This window comes from Antennarius striatus, chromosome 4, assembly GCF_040054535.1.
Source record: "Antennarius striatus isolate MH-2024 chromosome 4, ASM4005453v1, whole genome shotgun sequence".
NCBI lineage: Eukaryota > Metazoa > Chordata > Actinopteri > Lophiiformes > Antennariidae > Antennarius > Antennarius striatus.
The window spans coordinates 5268959-5284482 of record NC_090779.1 but is presented as its reverse complement, the minus strand read 5'-3'; the positions used below and the strand labels follow the sequence as shown (position 1 = coordinate 5284482).

The 15524-nt window shown below is 43.1% G+C and overlaps 1 protein-coding gene across 1 annotated transcript in view; it reads left to right on the top strand.

Annotated features, from left to right (window-relative positions):
* Positions 1 to 1569: 1569 nt before the first annotated feature.
* znrf1 (zinc and ring finger 1) overlaps positions 1570 to 15524 on the top strand; it is a 53345-nt gene continuing 39390 nt past the window's right edge. Inside the window, exon 1 of the mRNA XM_068312003.1 lies at positions 1570 to 1963. Coding sequence (XP_068168104.1) covers positions 1570 to 1963 — 394 coding nt within the window. The remainder of the gene's footprint in view (positions 1964 to 15524) is intronic.

Below are 15524 nucleotides of genomic sequence, written 5' to 3'. Positions count from 1 at the left end.
GTAACTTGTTCCCAAAAGATTCTACTTTGTTCCCACAAGATGAAGTTTTTCCCAGAAAATTATGGGGGGGGGGGGGAATGACGTTATGGGGCATGTCATAATCTTATTTCATTTTACTACCAGATGAAGTCCTGAGATTTTTAGTCTCTCAGATAATTCGATGAAAATGAAACGAATCACATTTCGCTGATTTGAAAAAAAGGACTCCCTGATGCCTCATATGTTAGAATACTCCATGATTCCAGCATTTTCAAGGTTACAGCACAACATTATTGATTGTCCGATTATGGATTAATGCATAATAAAGTGTAGGCTGCCCTCTCCCAGCGCTGTCTCCCATCCTGTCTGTACGGTTGGAGTTTGCGCACTGGGTTCCTCCATTGTCTGGCCGGTATCAGCGGCGGCGGCGGCGGCGGAGCGCAGATCAGCGGAGCGCCATCTGCGCGCAGAGGATCGCCGAGACTGTGACCCTGTTCCACGGGGAACGCTGCTGCTGTTTGGGGACGTTCGGATCGGACGGACCAAGGGAGGGGTTGGACGTCGTTCCTAGGTCAAAGATAAGACAGTTGTTTTGGCGGCCAGACGTTCAGCAACAGTTGTCACGATGCGTGAGAGCAGATGAGCGGAGAGCAGCGGAGGGAACATTGCGGCGCTGCGGTGACTCGGGCCGGGCGGGAGAAACGTGTCGTCGCCGCGAACCCGCCTGCGATGATTCAGCCGTCCTAATCGGCTGGGACGGCCAGGGGGAGCGAGGCGCGCATCTGATTGACATTCCGGTCTGTCGGCTGCTGCCACCCCCCCACCAACCCCCATACCCCTGGTAGTTTGGAGGTTCTGTCTGCGGGTGAGGTGAATCCAGACGTCAGGGCGGGCTCATGTTGCGCTCAGCTGGGGAGCGGGCTGTTGCGTCTGCGGAGAGTCAGAGCTGACGAGCCTGCAGAGAGTCAGAGCTGACGAGCCTGCAGAGAGTCAGAGCTGACGAGCCTGCAGAGAGTCAGAGCTGACGAGCCTGCAGAGAGTCAGAGCTGAGGAGCCTGCAGAGAGTCAGAGCTGAGGAGCCTGCAGAGAGTCAGAGCTGAGGAGCCTGCAGAGAGTCAGAGCTGACGAACCTGCAGAGAGTCAGAGCTGACGAGCCTGCAGAGAGTCAGAGCTGAGGAGCCTGCAGAGAGTCAGAGCTGAGGAGCCTGCAGAGAGTCAGAGCTGAGGAGCCTGCAGAGAGTCAGAGCTGAGGAGCCTGCAGAGAGTCAGAGCTGACGAGCCTGCAGAGAGTCAGAGCTGACGAGCCTGCAGAGAGTCAGAGCTGACGAGCCTGCAGAGAGTCAGAGCTGAGGAGCCTGCAGAGAGTCAGAGCTGAGGAGCCTGCAGAGAGTCAGAGCTGAGGAGCCTGCAGAGAGTCAGAGCTGACGAACCTGCCGAGACTCACGGACAGACACACAGACAGGAGCGAGGGGAGGGCGGCGGAAGCCTGTTTCGGCTCTTTGGACCCATCGCCGATCGAGCCGAGCCCCCCCTCCTGATTCCACCCACCCAGAACCCCCCCCCCCCCCACTCACTTCCCTCCCGCTTTGGATGGGGGGAAAGCAGAGCACGGCGGGTCGGCCCCGGGGTGCTTTTCCCGGTGTCTCTACCGATGACAGCGCGGTGCCACCCTCGGCCCACTTCGGCCACTACCGGCCCAGCGGTACCATGGGCCTGCGGAGCCGGTCGGTGAGCTCCGTGGCCGGCATGGGTATCGAGCATAGTCCCGCCGTGCCCTTCGGCTTCTACACCCCAAGGGGGACGGACTCGGATCGAGCCGGAGGGGGTTCAGGGGGTACCACCGCCGCCACCCACGGTACCGGCTACCAGGACACTGGGGGTGGAGGGCACCACACGGACGGGGTGCTCTATCTGGGGTCCCGGGGGTCGCTGGCTGACACCTTGCCCCTGCACATCGCACCCCGCTGGTTCAGCGCGCACAGCGGTAAGGGCGGAATGCACGCACGCACACACACACACACACACACACACACACACACACACACACACACACACACACACACACACACACACACACACACACACACACGCAAACATACACCCATCAGACACATTTTGGTGAGTAATCCACGCGCCAGTGGACTGACGACGTCAGCAGACACCTGCATCACGCACACCTTGTTTACCTGGAAGGACCGAGACGATGCGGTGACGTTAGATTACCTCTGGATCAGTCTCTGGATGTCAGAGCAGCAATTATAAAGCACAGCTGAAACTGGGTTTCCCTCTGGTTCTGTTGGCTGAGGTGGGTCCAACTGGACTTGGGAGATTTGTAGACTTTGATATAGATGATCAAGAATCAAACACATTGAAATAAACAGCTTGACTTTAAAATATAAAGGTCTATTTTAGAGTTTTCATGAACGTAGTGAGATTGGGTCGTTTTTAGCAAATTGACGTACAGTAGTGGGACTTGGTGAATGGACCACTGTAGCTTCTCTCTGTCCTGTCAGTGTAGGTCATTCCTTGTTGTTTGAAACGACACCAATAAGCCTGCTGCCAAATCCGGCTCATTCAATTAGCTGCGATTAGAGAGGATGAGAGGAGATGGAAGAAGGTGAGACAGGGAAGGAAGGAGGAAGGAGAGAGGCAAAGAGAAGAATGCAGAGTAGGGCTGTTCTTGCTTTATTGCAGGATTTCTGTGTGTGACACAACCTGACAGGCCAACAGCCACACACACACACACGCACACACACACACACACACACACACACACACACACACACACACACACACACACACACACACACACACACACACACACACACACACACACACACACACACACACAGCTCATTGAGGTCACAATTTTCTGAAGTTGGGTATCATCAGCTCAGCTCTTTTATTCTACCTATTGTCCACATGGATATATAGTACATTTGGAAGATTCCAAGTCATCTTAAAATAAAAGTAGTAAAGGAGTTTTTTTTCCTATGCTACTGTTGGCTGACACATGGGTGTGGTCAGAAGCTGCTTTGTCATAGCTAAAAAGATCATAGCAGCCAGAGAACAAAAGGACACATCACAACAATGGAGGCAAGCAAGAACAGAGATACGTCAAAGGTGAGGCTGCACACCTCGAGTTCAAGAAGGATGACATCAGAACAGGCAGACAGTTCATCCATATGAAGGTGGAGGCTGCTCTAAATAAATATGGGTACAGTCGTCTATGGGCGGAGGACTTATTGGTACTGCCCACGGTGGCAAAACCTCAAAGATGCCATTTTATTTGTTTCCACTATAGGACTAAAATAAAACAACCTTTCCTAAGGAGCAGCTGCTTCACTTTTCTTGCAGCAGACATGTTTCTCCATCTGTCACTACTCTATTTATTTATACTGGTGCTACAGATATTGCCTGACAGTGGTTTGTGGTTAAACTATGGCAAAAAAGAGCATAAAGACGGCATGTTTAGCTCCTGGGCATGGATTTCATACTTAGTCTTTCATTGATTATCACTTGGCTTTCAATGGCAGTTACCTAGATGAATAGATTGTCACTATCTGTTTTCCTTCTGTTTCTAGCAGCTTGATTGTTAGTGATAATTTCCCCACATGAGAGGCAAGCACTGATGGTTCAATATTATGCAGGTTGTATTTACGTCAATTAAGGCCTTTAAAACGTTAACCTTACCCCTGATATATTATTGTGATTGTTAAGATAATTTTGCCTGAGTTACTTTTGATTAGTTAAGACAAATAACACTATTTATAAATGTTAAGTGGATTGCTTTTAGATTTTCATTCTCTGTTTCTGTCAGTTAGGATTAATGATGATTTGTGATTATAATGCACAGATGAAAACTAATTAAAGATGGCCACAGGTAAACAAGTAGCAACCAACTACCGAAGCAAACACAATTGGAGTACAGCATCCACTGTTCATCAGGATGGAACTCTTTGGTAGTGGTGTGTGATACTGCATGTTTTGGTATTGATTGATACCAAGTAAATATATTGGTATCGCCAATACTGAAACTGATACGTTTCAATAAATAAGATGTTTAATAGATGTTTACTTTTTTATTATCAAGCAGTTAAAAACCGGGACAGAAGTAGGACAAAGTTTATAACAAAATAGAAAATGCTTCATTATCAATTTTTTTTTCCACGTCATGTGACGACCTAACATCTAAAGACTAGAGGGAGGAGCAAAGTTTGCCTGCTCTGCTTTGTCACAGGAACGGTGAATCAGGCGAGCTGGCTTTTTGCTCATTGCGAAAACCGCAGCATAGCAAACAAGAGTGGAACTTAAAGTAAAGAATCGATCTCACCAGGCTCGTACCGATCCATACTATAGATACTTGGATCGAGCCGCCCACCACTACTTCTTGGCCAACCTCAAGTGATGTCTCATCTCTCATCTGTGACTCAATGAACTCTCAAGGTATTGTAAAGATTATGGAGTCAACCAAGTAGCATATGAGGCAAGACCTTAAACGTGAGTTTGATAAAGCATTATCCATTATAGCATTAACAAAAGGAGACTCTTCGTCTAACCAGATTGCCTGTCCAGAAGGAAACTTGCCAAGGAAAACCAGTAACCGAAGGTTAGTGAAGACCCTAAAGGGTGTCAGAGAGACATCAACTGTTAAGATGTTCCTTAATCCAGGTCACCTGAAATCAAAGCAGAAGCAGAATGCCCTGATAATGGCGTGAATGGAAGCTTCCTACCAAGAGATTTTTACTGAACATGGCCAGTCATGGAATGTGAGTGATGAACTGTTCCAAAAAATGCAACATATATGTTGTAAATATCTACACTTTTAAGGTGAATGAACTGCACTACCAGCTCTGCTGCACTAAGAGGGGAGAGGTTGAATCCAGTCAGCTACCACAATGTAGAGACTCTGTTCATGCATGTTCAACAAGCAAATGAAGAAGCAGCTGTTGGTCGAAGCCCTACTGAATATGGGTGAACAGACAATGATGGAAAACTGGATGAGCTCCCCACCTGCACAATACTTAGTCTTGGAACTACTAGAATATAAACGTGTGCGTGCACCATCCCCTTTATAAGCTGCTCATTGGGGTCGCACCGCAAAGGAGCTGTTCATTGCTCTACCTCCTCACCACTTGCATGGCCTACCAGCCCCTTGTGTGTGAGTGTGTTACGGGCCTGTACCCACCATACTGTATATATATATATGCATGTGACTAACCACCAGTGTGTGCTAGAGTGGACTAATAATTTCCTATGAGATTAATAAAGTTCATTAAATTACATTATAAGCAAACTGCCTAGCTGCACATTGCCTGTCAAATGGACTGAATGCACAGATGTGTGCAGGTTACAGACCTGCAGTCAGCAAAACTGACTGAGCAGAGGGTGACCTGGACTCTGACTTGAAAATGGGGAGTCAGATGAGGAGGTAGATGAAGAGTTTGATGAGTGACTCTTGTGGTATTACTGGAAGTCTTATAAACATTGTTTAGTGATATTGGACTTGTTTAATCTTGCTAACATCATCTAAGTATTCAGCGAGTTTGATGACAATAACATAACTGTTCCTACATATACCAATCACGGGATTATATGTATTATTGACCAGCTTTATGCAGACATCAATGTAGTTTACAACATTTATGTATTCTCCTGTATGACTTTGGTATTCGTGACTAAGAAGGAAGAAGTAGAAATCGACTATATTCATCCCCATTTATTGGTCCACTCTGGAGTTGGTCCTGATTTTTGTTGTTGTTGTAATTAACATGCATACACACACACACACACACATGCACACACACACGCACACACACACACACACACACACACATATGTATATATATACTAGCAGGAACCCGAGGAAATTCCTTGATAAAACAATAATATCAGACTTCATACCAAACATATGAAAATTAATGTATCGGTATTATAAACCAAGCGCACCCAATGTAGCCAAAATCAACGTGGTGACGTAACAACTTGTTGTGTTGGTAAATCATGGATTGCGCTGGGCGGGCATTGCGAAGCTGTGGATGAATGTTAGCAGGCTGACTGGAGAAAGAAAGATAACTAATGGTGAGGTTGGGAAAGGAGCTAACGTTAAAGGAAAAGGCACCTGTCAGAATTTGTTGCTGTTTTCTGAGTCGTTCCTGGTGTTTGTACTCTGCTCAAAAACATGAAAATTGTTGGAACAGTCATGACAGTCTAAAATTATGTTAACTTGGAAGTCCGTGTATAGTTATTTCTTCTCTTAACATAGCAGATGCCTTATTGTTCACGTGATTCCTTCTGGCAGATGCGCTGTGATTGGTTGGGTGCCGTGATTGGTTGGGCACTTGATTGACAGGTAGTAGGTGGAGTTGGTGACAGTGTAACAGCGTGAGACTTTTCAAGTGAGCTTATACAAATACATACTATAGGTGGGGATATATAGTAATTCCATTGACCCAATGAGTAGCTTATAAAGGGGACGATGTCATGCACCCAAGCAGTGCTCAGGGAGTGAACTGGCACCTCTCCACTGTCAGTTCACACTCCGAAAAAGTTTTGGTCCACATGGGCCTTGAACTGGCCCTCCATCGGTGCCCAGACCGAGACATGGTGAACTGAGCTACTGCCGCCTCCACTATTCTATATATCCATTGTTTATTTGTGTGAAGATCATAAATGCCTTTGTTCTTGGTACTCTCTCAATATTAATGTAGGTTTTACTTTTCCAGATGCCTGTCATCTTGTTTGGGCATAAAAAAGTCATGATTTATACAACTTAGCTGCCATTCAGCAAAAGTTATTGTGTCAGAATATGTCTATAAAAATAAATACTAGACTTTCCCACCTCAGGTGGTACCAAGAAGTGATTTTGTGGGCCTTGGCCTGTGGACCACAGGGAGGATTTGTCTCCATTCGTCCATCTAGACATCTGTTTCCCCCACTCAACCCGTTTTATTTCATGTCTAGCTCCGGCAGAAATGTTCCATCCACTGAGGGTTTCTGGATGTGAATCAGATTTTTTCTGCTGTAGGATAAAGTTAGAGAGGCAATAGAACCCTATTTGAAAAACAAACCACAATACCCTATCTACATTTGTCTGATGGAGCCAAGTCAAAGAGCTCCTGCAGAAAGTAAGTGATGAGCATGCTCAACTGTAGTGACCCTGCATTATGTTGGAAATGTGGGTTCATAAGACAGAACTTGGAGCTGTGAATAATATTGGGCCTCAAAAGAAAGCAGAATATTGGCTCTCTTAAAACATGTGTTAGCGTTAGCCCTCGGATGTATTTCATGTCAGTTCGGCTAACAAAAATCTAGGAAAGCATTCTACTTTATTTAGGATAAAAATAATGACAATTAAAACAAGAAAAACAAAAACCAATGAATAATAACAACAAAGACAACAATATTAACAATTACATTGATCGTAATAATGATGGCAGCAATTTGCAATCAGACAAAAAGTGTTGGTTTGATCAAAAATAGTGTTTCAATATGTTTAAATGAAGCAGGGAAGAGTTCTGCAGACTGATCCTTAACTCTTGGGGGAACCGTTGGACTGCTGGTATGATGCTGAATGGAAGTATAAATAGTGCGTATATATGGTTTGGTAATCCTAAGAATTCACTTTGGCATGTTTACGTGAAATGTTGTGCGGCATGATGCATGATCACATGGAGTCATTTCCCACCCTGGGGAGTTTATTTTTGCTGTCTGTGACTGAGGAGGACAACTGGAAGGAACGCCGGTCAAGAGGAAGGTGTTAGAGACACATCCAAAGTGAATCTGTTGGAACTGATGTAGTTGTAATCCTACTTAGCCTTAGGAACTGTAGGGTAACATAAATGCAACCAACATATGCATTTGGTTATTGTCCAAGTTGTAAAAACCTTGTTTGTACAGACTTAATGAAGAGCCATCTATTATTTATTAAAAGTCCTAATCCTCAAACAGGAATAATATTTTAGTAAGCCAGAAGTGTTGTGCTCCACATGTCTGGTGCTTCGTACTCATTTATGCTGGAAGAAATCTCTCTTGTGAACCATGAAGATTTTGCTATTGTTTTTGAAATGTCTATTTAAATCCGGACAAAGCGATGAGCTGTAGCTGAATGACCACCTCACATACTTAAGGTGAGGCCCCACTCTTCAGATGTTATCTTCTTACCTTAAAGATCTGTCTTAATGGACCGCGCCACATAGCTTTCATGGTAGGGAGAAACATGTGAAGACTGTCTTCAGCCAACACTGAGTTTATAGGAGTTATGTGGTTTCTGACTTTTCGCACAGAGGCTGAATAACACAGGAGTTAATCTGCATGCATTACAAGTTCCTTGGGATAGTTAATTTATTAGGTTGAAAACACCACGTTCAGTTTGATTACTGCCTTTAATTTGCGGTAAGCAGAGACAGTGTGATGGTATGGAGTGGAGATCACATAAGTCCTTTAGTTGGAATGCTAATATTAACAGGATGCTTTAACTCATTACATAAAAACAGTGATATGTTGCTTGCCAAATAGTGGCCCAGTTATATCTGTTCTCCTAGCCCTCTGATTGGAGACTGAACTTGACTGTTTTCTATCAGCAGCATCCGTGGTATCTGTCAACTGACAAAAATGCATCGTGATGTTCTGTCATATCTGATTTGAGAGCTGTCTGTCGATGAATTACAAACACGTATTTGTGCTGAGGACAGCACGGTGGTGCAGTGGGTAGCGCTGTCGCCGCTCAACAAGGCGGTTCCAGGTTCGCGTCCCGCTCTGTGCGGAGTTTGCATGTTTCTCCCCGTGTCTGCGTGGGTTCTCTCCGGGTTCTCCTGCTTCCTCCCACCTCCAAAAACATGCGCTGGGTTAGGCTCCAGCTCCCCGTGACCCGCCGCAGCGGATAAAGCGGTGATTAGAAAATGGATGGATGTGTATTTGTGCTGCAAGGGAACGTTTTTGTCATGAATCATTTATTTGTATGTTGCTTTTTTATGTGTATTTGCTGTTAAAAGATCATTATTTCAGAACTAATTAATAATTTTAGTCACCTATTTCCTGAAAGTCTGACTCAAAGTTTTACTCAAAGTCAAAATGTGTTCAGCTTGATTCTTTATTTTCAATTAATGTTTCTGTGGAAACTCATTGTCTTCAGAAATCAGTCTTTACCCAGGTTATGTTCCTGTGTGTGTGTGTGTGTGTGTGTGTGTGTGTGTGTGTGTGTGTGTGTGTGTGTGTGTGTGTGTGTGTGTGTGTGTGTGACTCATTAATGTAATATATCAATCAGGCTTTCTGTTACATTTATAATTGGTACTTATCCAACAATATAGATATAAAGGGACTGATAAAGGGACGAGATATCAACATCTCAGCCGAAACAGAACAAATAAAAAGTCAAAGTAGACCGGTAACTACATCTTGCTAAATTGTGAACGCACTGTGTTGAAACCGGTAGGGTTTTTTTTCCAATAATAGTTTATTAGGGTTTTAAATGCTGTGCAACATAATTAATAACCCAAGAACCAACATATTTCTTTATATTCTTATGGTAATGTGATACTAATATGTTTTTGTGTTGTTTATTATGTTTACTAGTGTGTGTTTATGTTCAGGTCAGACTGGAAATCATTTGGAGATAGAAACTGTGATACGCTGCTGTAGTTTGCTTCTGGGATGGAGAATGACCCTCAGAACAGAGAGATGCGCTGATTTCTGCACTGACCGCTGCTGCATTTCCTCCATCATCATGCATGTCACAGTTGTACGTGTCTAGACATCAATCAACACCTAAAGTACAGTACAGTGACTCAAATGTTGCAAATTCATACTTTGATCAGATTTTATCCCCTTAGATAAGCAGTATTTGAAGAAACAATAGGTGGCCCGGTGGTGCAGTGGGTAGGTAGCTCTGTCGCCTCACGGCGAGAAGGTTCTGGGTTCTTTCTATTTGGAGTTTGTATGTTCTCCCCGTGTCTGTGTGGGTTCTCTCTGCGTTCTCTGGCTTTCTTCCTGGTACCTGTAGTCTTTTTTCTTCACATCTCCTGGTCGGTTGGGGTAATGATGATGGTCCAGATAATCTTGGCAGAGCCCTGAGGGAACACAACCTCATATGACCCTAAACCCTCTGACTGAATGGTTACAAATGATTATTTTCTAATTATAAATGGTTCAGTGAATGTACTTTGAGGTTAAGGAGAAGTCTTACATCACATGCAGCAGCAGTGTGTTCTCGTGGGCATCTGAGGGAAACAGTAAGAGTCACTGTCAGACCTTGACTCTTATGGTGGAGAGTGTTGTTGACATAGTTACCATCAGAGCAGGGCTGGAGAGTAATGGGACGGATGGATCGCTGTTATATAATTAGAATATGAAAATACACACACACACACACACACACACACACACACACACACACACACACACACACACACACACACACACACACACACACACACACACACACACACACACACACACACACACACACACAACAACCATGCCACCTTGAACTACCCTCTGACATCAGCCACGCTTAATTTGAATAAAACAATCCATTGGCGACAATCACTCAGGTCTGCAGTTTAATCTGATTTCCATAGTAAAATAAACACACACACACACACACACACACACACACACACACACACACACACACACACACACACACACACACACACACACACACACACACACACACACACACACAAAAGCCTGCTGTTTGTCTTTTCAGTCATGTTGGACACATTCATGAATTTAAACGTCCTGGATCAATAATTCATCAGAGGGGTATTATTAACACACAAAAGACACTGCATTCACACCTTCATAAAGTAAGGTTAAGGTCATCTCGGTTTCAAAGAGAGAAGCTCTCGTCTGCCCTGGACAAACAATGACCTGCTGTTGGAGGAGCCTCAGCTGTACCTCAGCAGTGTTTTTGGGGTCAGTATACTTTTGCATAATTTTGGAGAATTTTTTAGGATTAAGGATTACTAGTTGATGCCATTATGAAGTATTAAAGTCAAAACTGACAAATTAGAGCTAAAGAAAAGCCTCCTTTTTTTGGCGTGTGTAGACAGACATTCTTTAGGATTAAGGCGTATATGTTAAAGTTGAAAAAATCCCAAAGCATCACAAAAAGAGGAATATTACTGAGCCATAATGGAACTTCTTTAGGATGTGACTGTGATTCCTGATACAAGTAATGGTCAAGGATGCTCTGCAGGTCACACAGTGGAAGTACATAATGTGGGACTGAAATTAATGGTCACAAAAATGTTCATACAGCCTTGAAAGAAATCAGATTTGTCACATTAAGGCAAAAAAATAAAAAACAAAAAGCCCAGGGTCTGAGTCACTTCATGCTGATCATGTCGATGTTGTGTCCTTACTGTGCTGAAAACACTCCAGGTTTCTGCTCCTTAAAGCGGCTGTTAATCAGGCAGGCCACAGGTGCTCCTCACTGTTTGCCCTTGGGGCATCGTCGTGTGTATCAGTGTTTGTCGCCCTGAGATTTCATCTTGTCATACACACACACACACACACACGCACACAGAGCAGCAGCAGTCAGGTTGCCATAGCATCCCATCCATCTTTGGTCCGCTGCAGGTAGAGATCAAACAAATGACATTAAATGGCTGCTGTTTAGTTCAGGAACATGAACGGTTCTCTGGATTCAGCTTTCATTCATGCTTTTACTCCACATTCATATTAGAGCCTATTTTCATCTCTGGCTGCTTACCGAATGTATGATTGCTTGCATGTGTGTGAATCAGCCCTCGCAGAGAGGGACTGTTGTGTCTGTGAATGATGATGGCTTTTCAGAAAGAAGCGCCATTATATCATTATCAAAATAACGTCTGAGGTTTGGACGGCGGGAAAAGTCTTTCAACATATTCTGTTGTTTTTTTGTTGTTGGTTGAAACGTGATGAAAAATTGTAATATGAATCTTACCGTCATGTGCTGTTTGTAAACCTTGTTCCACTCATGCTCCATTGATATATAAGACATCATTTAGACATACAGTAATTACCAACATGGGCTTCTGCTGTTGCCATGATAACAAATCATTCACGAGCCTCACATGTATGAACAAAGAATGTTGGCTGAAAGCCAGTTGTATTTGGTTTAACTAAATTCCTCAACGCTCACACCTTCTACAAAATTATACAATTATGTAGAACTGAGTGATAATTTTTTCCCCCTTTATAACAGTGAAGAATGAATTCACAACTAGCTTGATTGCTTCAATTCTGGACCAAAAAAATCAGCAAAGTTTTGCTAAGTCTATTATTAATATTTCGAGATACTCAAGGAATTGATGAATGAATGAATGAATGAATGAATGAATGAATGACTATGTTTACCTGCTAATTCATGCCAGTATAGCTGCTAATTTATATTTACATTCATCCAAAATCATTTACAAGTGATTTAAGAGGGGATTTATTTTTCATACTCTTTAATGAGGACATTCCATCCAAAGAAGGGAAGTAATGAAGAAAGATTCATTTTTGCAAAGATTTATTTTGTTGATTGCCTAATTTCTAGAGTTATGGATTTTTTTAAAAAAAAGATTAAAGTGTGTCTATCTTTAGCAGCAGCGAAAGACAGACACGCCTGAAACTGATGGTGGTGGTGGCTGGTGGCTCTGCTCAGACTGAATGGATGAACCTGTTCAACCTGTAAAGACTGAATACTGATGAGCACAAATGAACTTTAGCTCCACAGAGAGTCATTTAAAAGGACGGCAGCGGGATGCCTGTCTCATAATGAAGATATTTCACTCTGCTATCGTTTAGAAGTGACCAGCTGATGAGGACAGCCCTCAGATTTCAATCGACAACCCCAAACCAGGATCCCAACGCTAATTTTTGCTTTGGGACACGACAGTTTTCAACTCAGTATTTTCACCCCACTTTGCTGTGGTTTTATTTGCTGCTTTAGGATCATATTGTGGAATCACTTCAACTAGTTTAGAAGTAGTAAACTGGCTGCCACTATTACCAATCTGTACACGTGCATGCTCGGTACACTTATTATATGTTATTATAAATTGAAAATTACAATGTTTTATCGATTCCAGTTGAATCTGAGTTTTGGAAATGGTGTGAAAGTAGGTTTTTGGTTATTTATATTCTCAGTTATCAAAATTGAGTAATTCACGGGATAATAGCACCGAGGCAGAGCAGCTAAGAGAAACCAACAGACCAACACTAGGATGGGTTTAGTGTACTCTACCGTACAAACCAGTGTTTTAGTAAACATCTGATCATTATATCCATCACTTAAACACAGTCATCTCAGATCGACAAGCCTTTCATTCTGCTTCTTTATTGACATGTCATGTCGATACAGCATCAGTGATTAATCAATACAGCATTTCCACCCTTCCTCTGGCCGACATGTCTTTCCTTGATCACCTTGACTGAAGATCCCCAAGTGCTAACTCGCAAGCAGGAAAAGCTTAATCACCTTGCATGTTTGAACAGAATAGCCCTCACAGTTCAATGACTTCTATCAGCACCCACAACTAGTGTCATCACCAAGTCCGTTTGTAACAGCAGTGGACATTTGAATAATACCTTCATGTGGATGTGCTTTTTGGACTGACTCATTTACAGATCAGACTCTATTGTTGGACTTCAGTGTAACACACTTGAAAGCATGAATCAAGCATTCAAGACAATAAAGTTTCCACACCGTTAACCACAGTTGCAAGCCCAGCTGTTCATTTGACAAACCAGAAAAGATGGTATTGCACTGAAAGCATGACATATACATGACACACCAGGAGAGACTTTCGATCGGATGGGACTGTGTGCTGTTTAGTGTCAATCATACCACAAAAAGACAACAATGTCAAGATGTTGTTTTGACATTTGGATCATTATTTGTTCAAAATTAATGTAGATATGACTATTACTATTCTGGCAACATGATTAACATAGCATCAACATTCATTCCCCTTCCCCTTTTAGTTTAGTTTTGGCTCAGCAGCTGGTTGCTAATATTAACCTTTGAAGAAGGGAAAGTATTGATGTAGCTGGAAACAATTACCAGTGAAAGCTTTAAAATAGAATCAGAGCAGTAAAGAAAGCAGTCATCAGCCCGTTGTCATCACAGGGCTGTGAAGCTGCAAAGTTGAATCAGAATTTTCTGTGGGGTTGTCACCATTAGGTTTTCTTTTTCACACTGTACACTAGTAATATTGATTAATGCAGCTGTAATAAAATGTTACCTCTGTAGCATCGTATGCCTTGTTAATGGGATGAGACCCTGAGGCTTGGCAAATGGGAATGTGATGCATCTTTTTGCATCCATCACTGTATTTTACATTCATTTTTTTGGTTGATTGACATTGACTTGTTTCCAGGCGTTAGGTTTGTTGTTCATTCTGCTAGACCATAAACTTTGGCTTTGTTGGGTGTGACATCAGGTACTGGGCTGTTATGAAATGGAGCTTTAAATTGCATTTCGTTTTATATCTATTGATGCAGGAAGTGTTTGTCTTCCAGATCCTAGGATTTGGTAGGGTTAGGGAGGACCACTATTTATATATAGAGACCTGAAAATGTGTTTTTCATAATAGGACCCCTTTAAATTTTGATTTCAAGGAATAGTGCAAGAATATCTATGGAAAAAGTAAAATCAGGTAAATTTATGAGTTGAAGTTTGTGAAGATTTGGTGTGAAACCGTCACATTCAAATGGTCTACTGATTGTTTATCCATTAATCTTAAAGTATGGTTACAGGGCAAGGTGATTTGAATTCAAATGTTTGGTGTTGTTTGAGGTTTGAGTTCCAGTCTCATTCAATGGCATTCCAATGTGTAAACTATTGCTGTCTCAGGCAAACAGCTCGCTGTCACTTACAGAGTGAGCTGATGATTCTTTTCACAAAGGATGCATTTCTTCCTGAGAGTTCAACCATCTGAGCTGCAAAGCACTAACTGTATCCCCATCACTGTCTGTCCCCTTCCATCTGCATTGTTCTCAGACACATAACTTACATTATCGATCCACTACCTGCTGCTGTTTAATTCAATGTCAATAATAATAAAATTTACATATGATTTGACACTTGAGCAGCTCCCACTGGTTATCATGAGGTTTTCTGAATAAGGTAACAGAGGTCAACTCTCTTTCTTAATTCATACATTCTGAAAATGTACATTTAAATACAGAACATCATACTGTTACACACGTGGTCTTCATTAAAATTATTATCTTTTTTAAGTAGTACCAGTGCACATTCATTCATTCATTCATTTTCCAACCCGCTTAATCCGCTAACGCAGGTCGCGGGGTAGCCAGTGCCTATCCTGGCAGTCTCAGGGCGTGAGGCGGGGGACACTCCGGGCACGACGCCAGTGTACCGCGGAGCCACATAGAAACAAACAAACAACCATTCACACACACACTCCTATGGTCAATTTGGGACCGGCCAATCAACCTGAAGCGCATGCTTTTGGAGGTGGGAGGAAGCCGGAGAACCCGGATAGAACCCACGCAGACACGGGGAGAGCATGCGAACTCCGCACAGAGCAGGACTCGAACCTGGGTCCGCC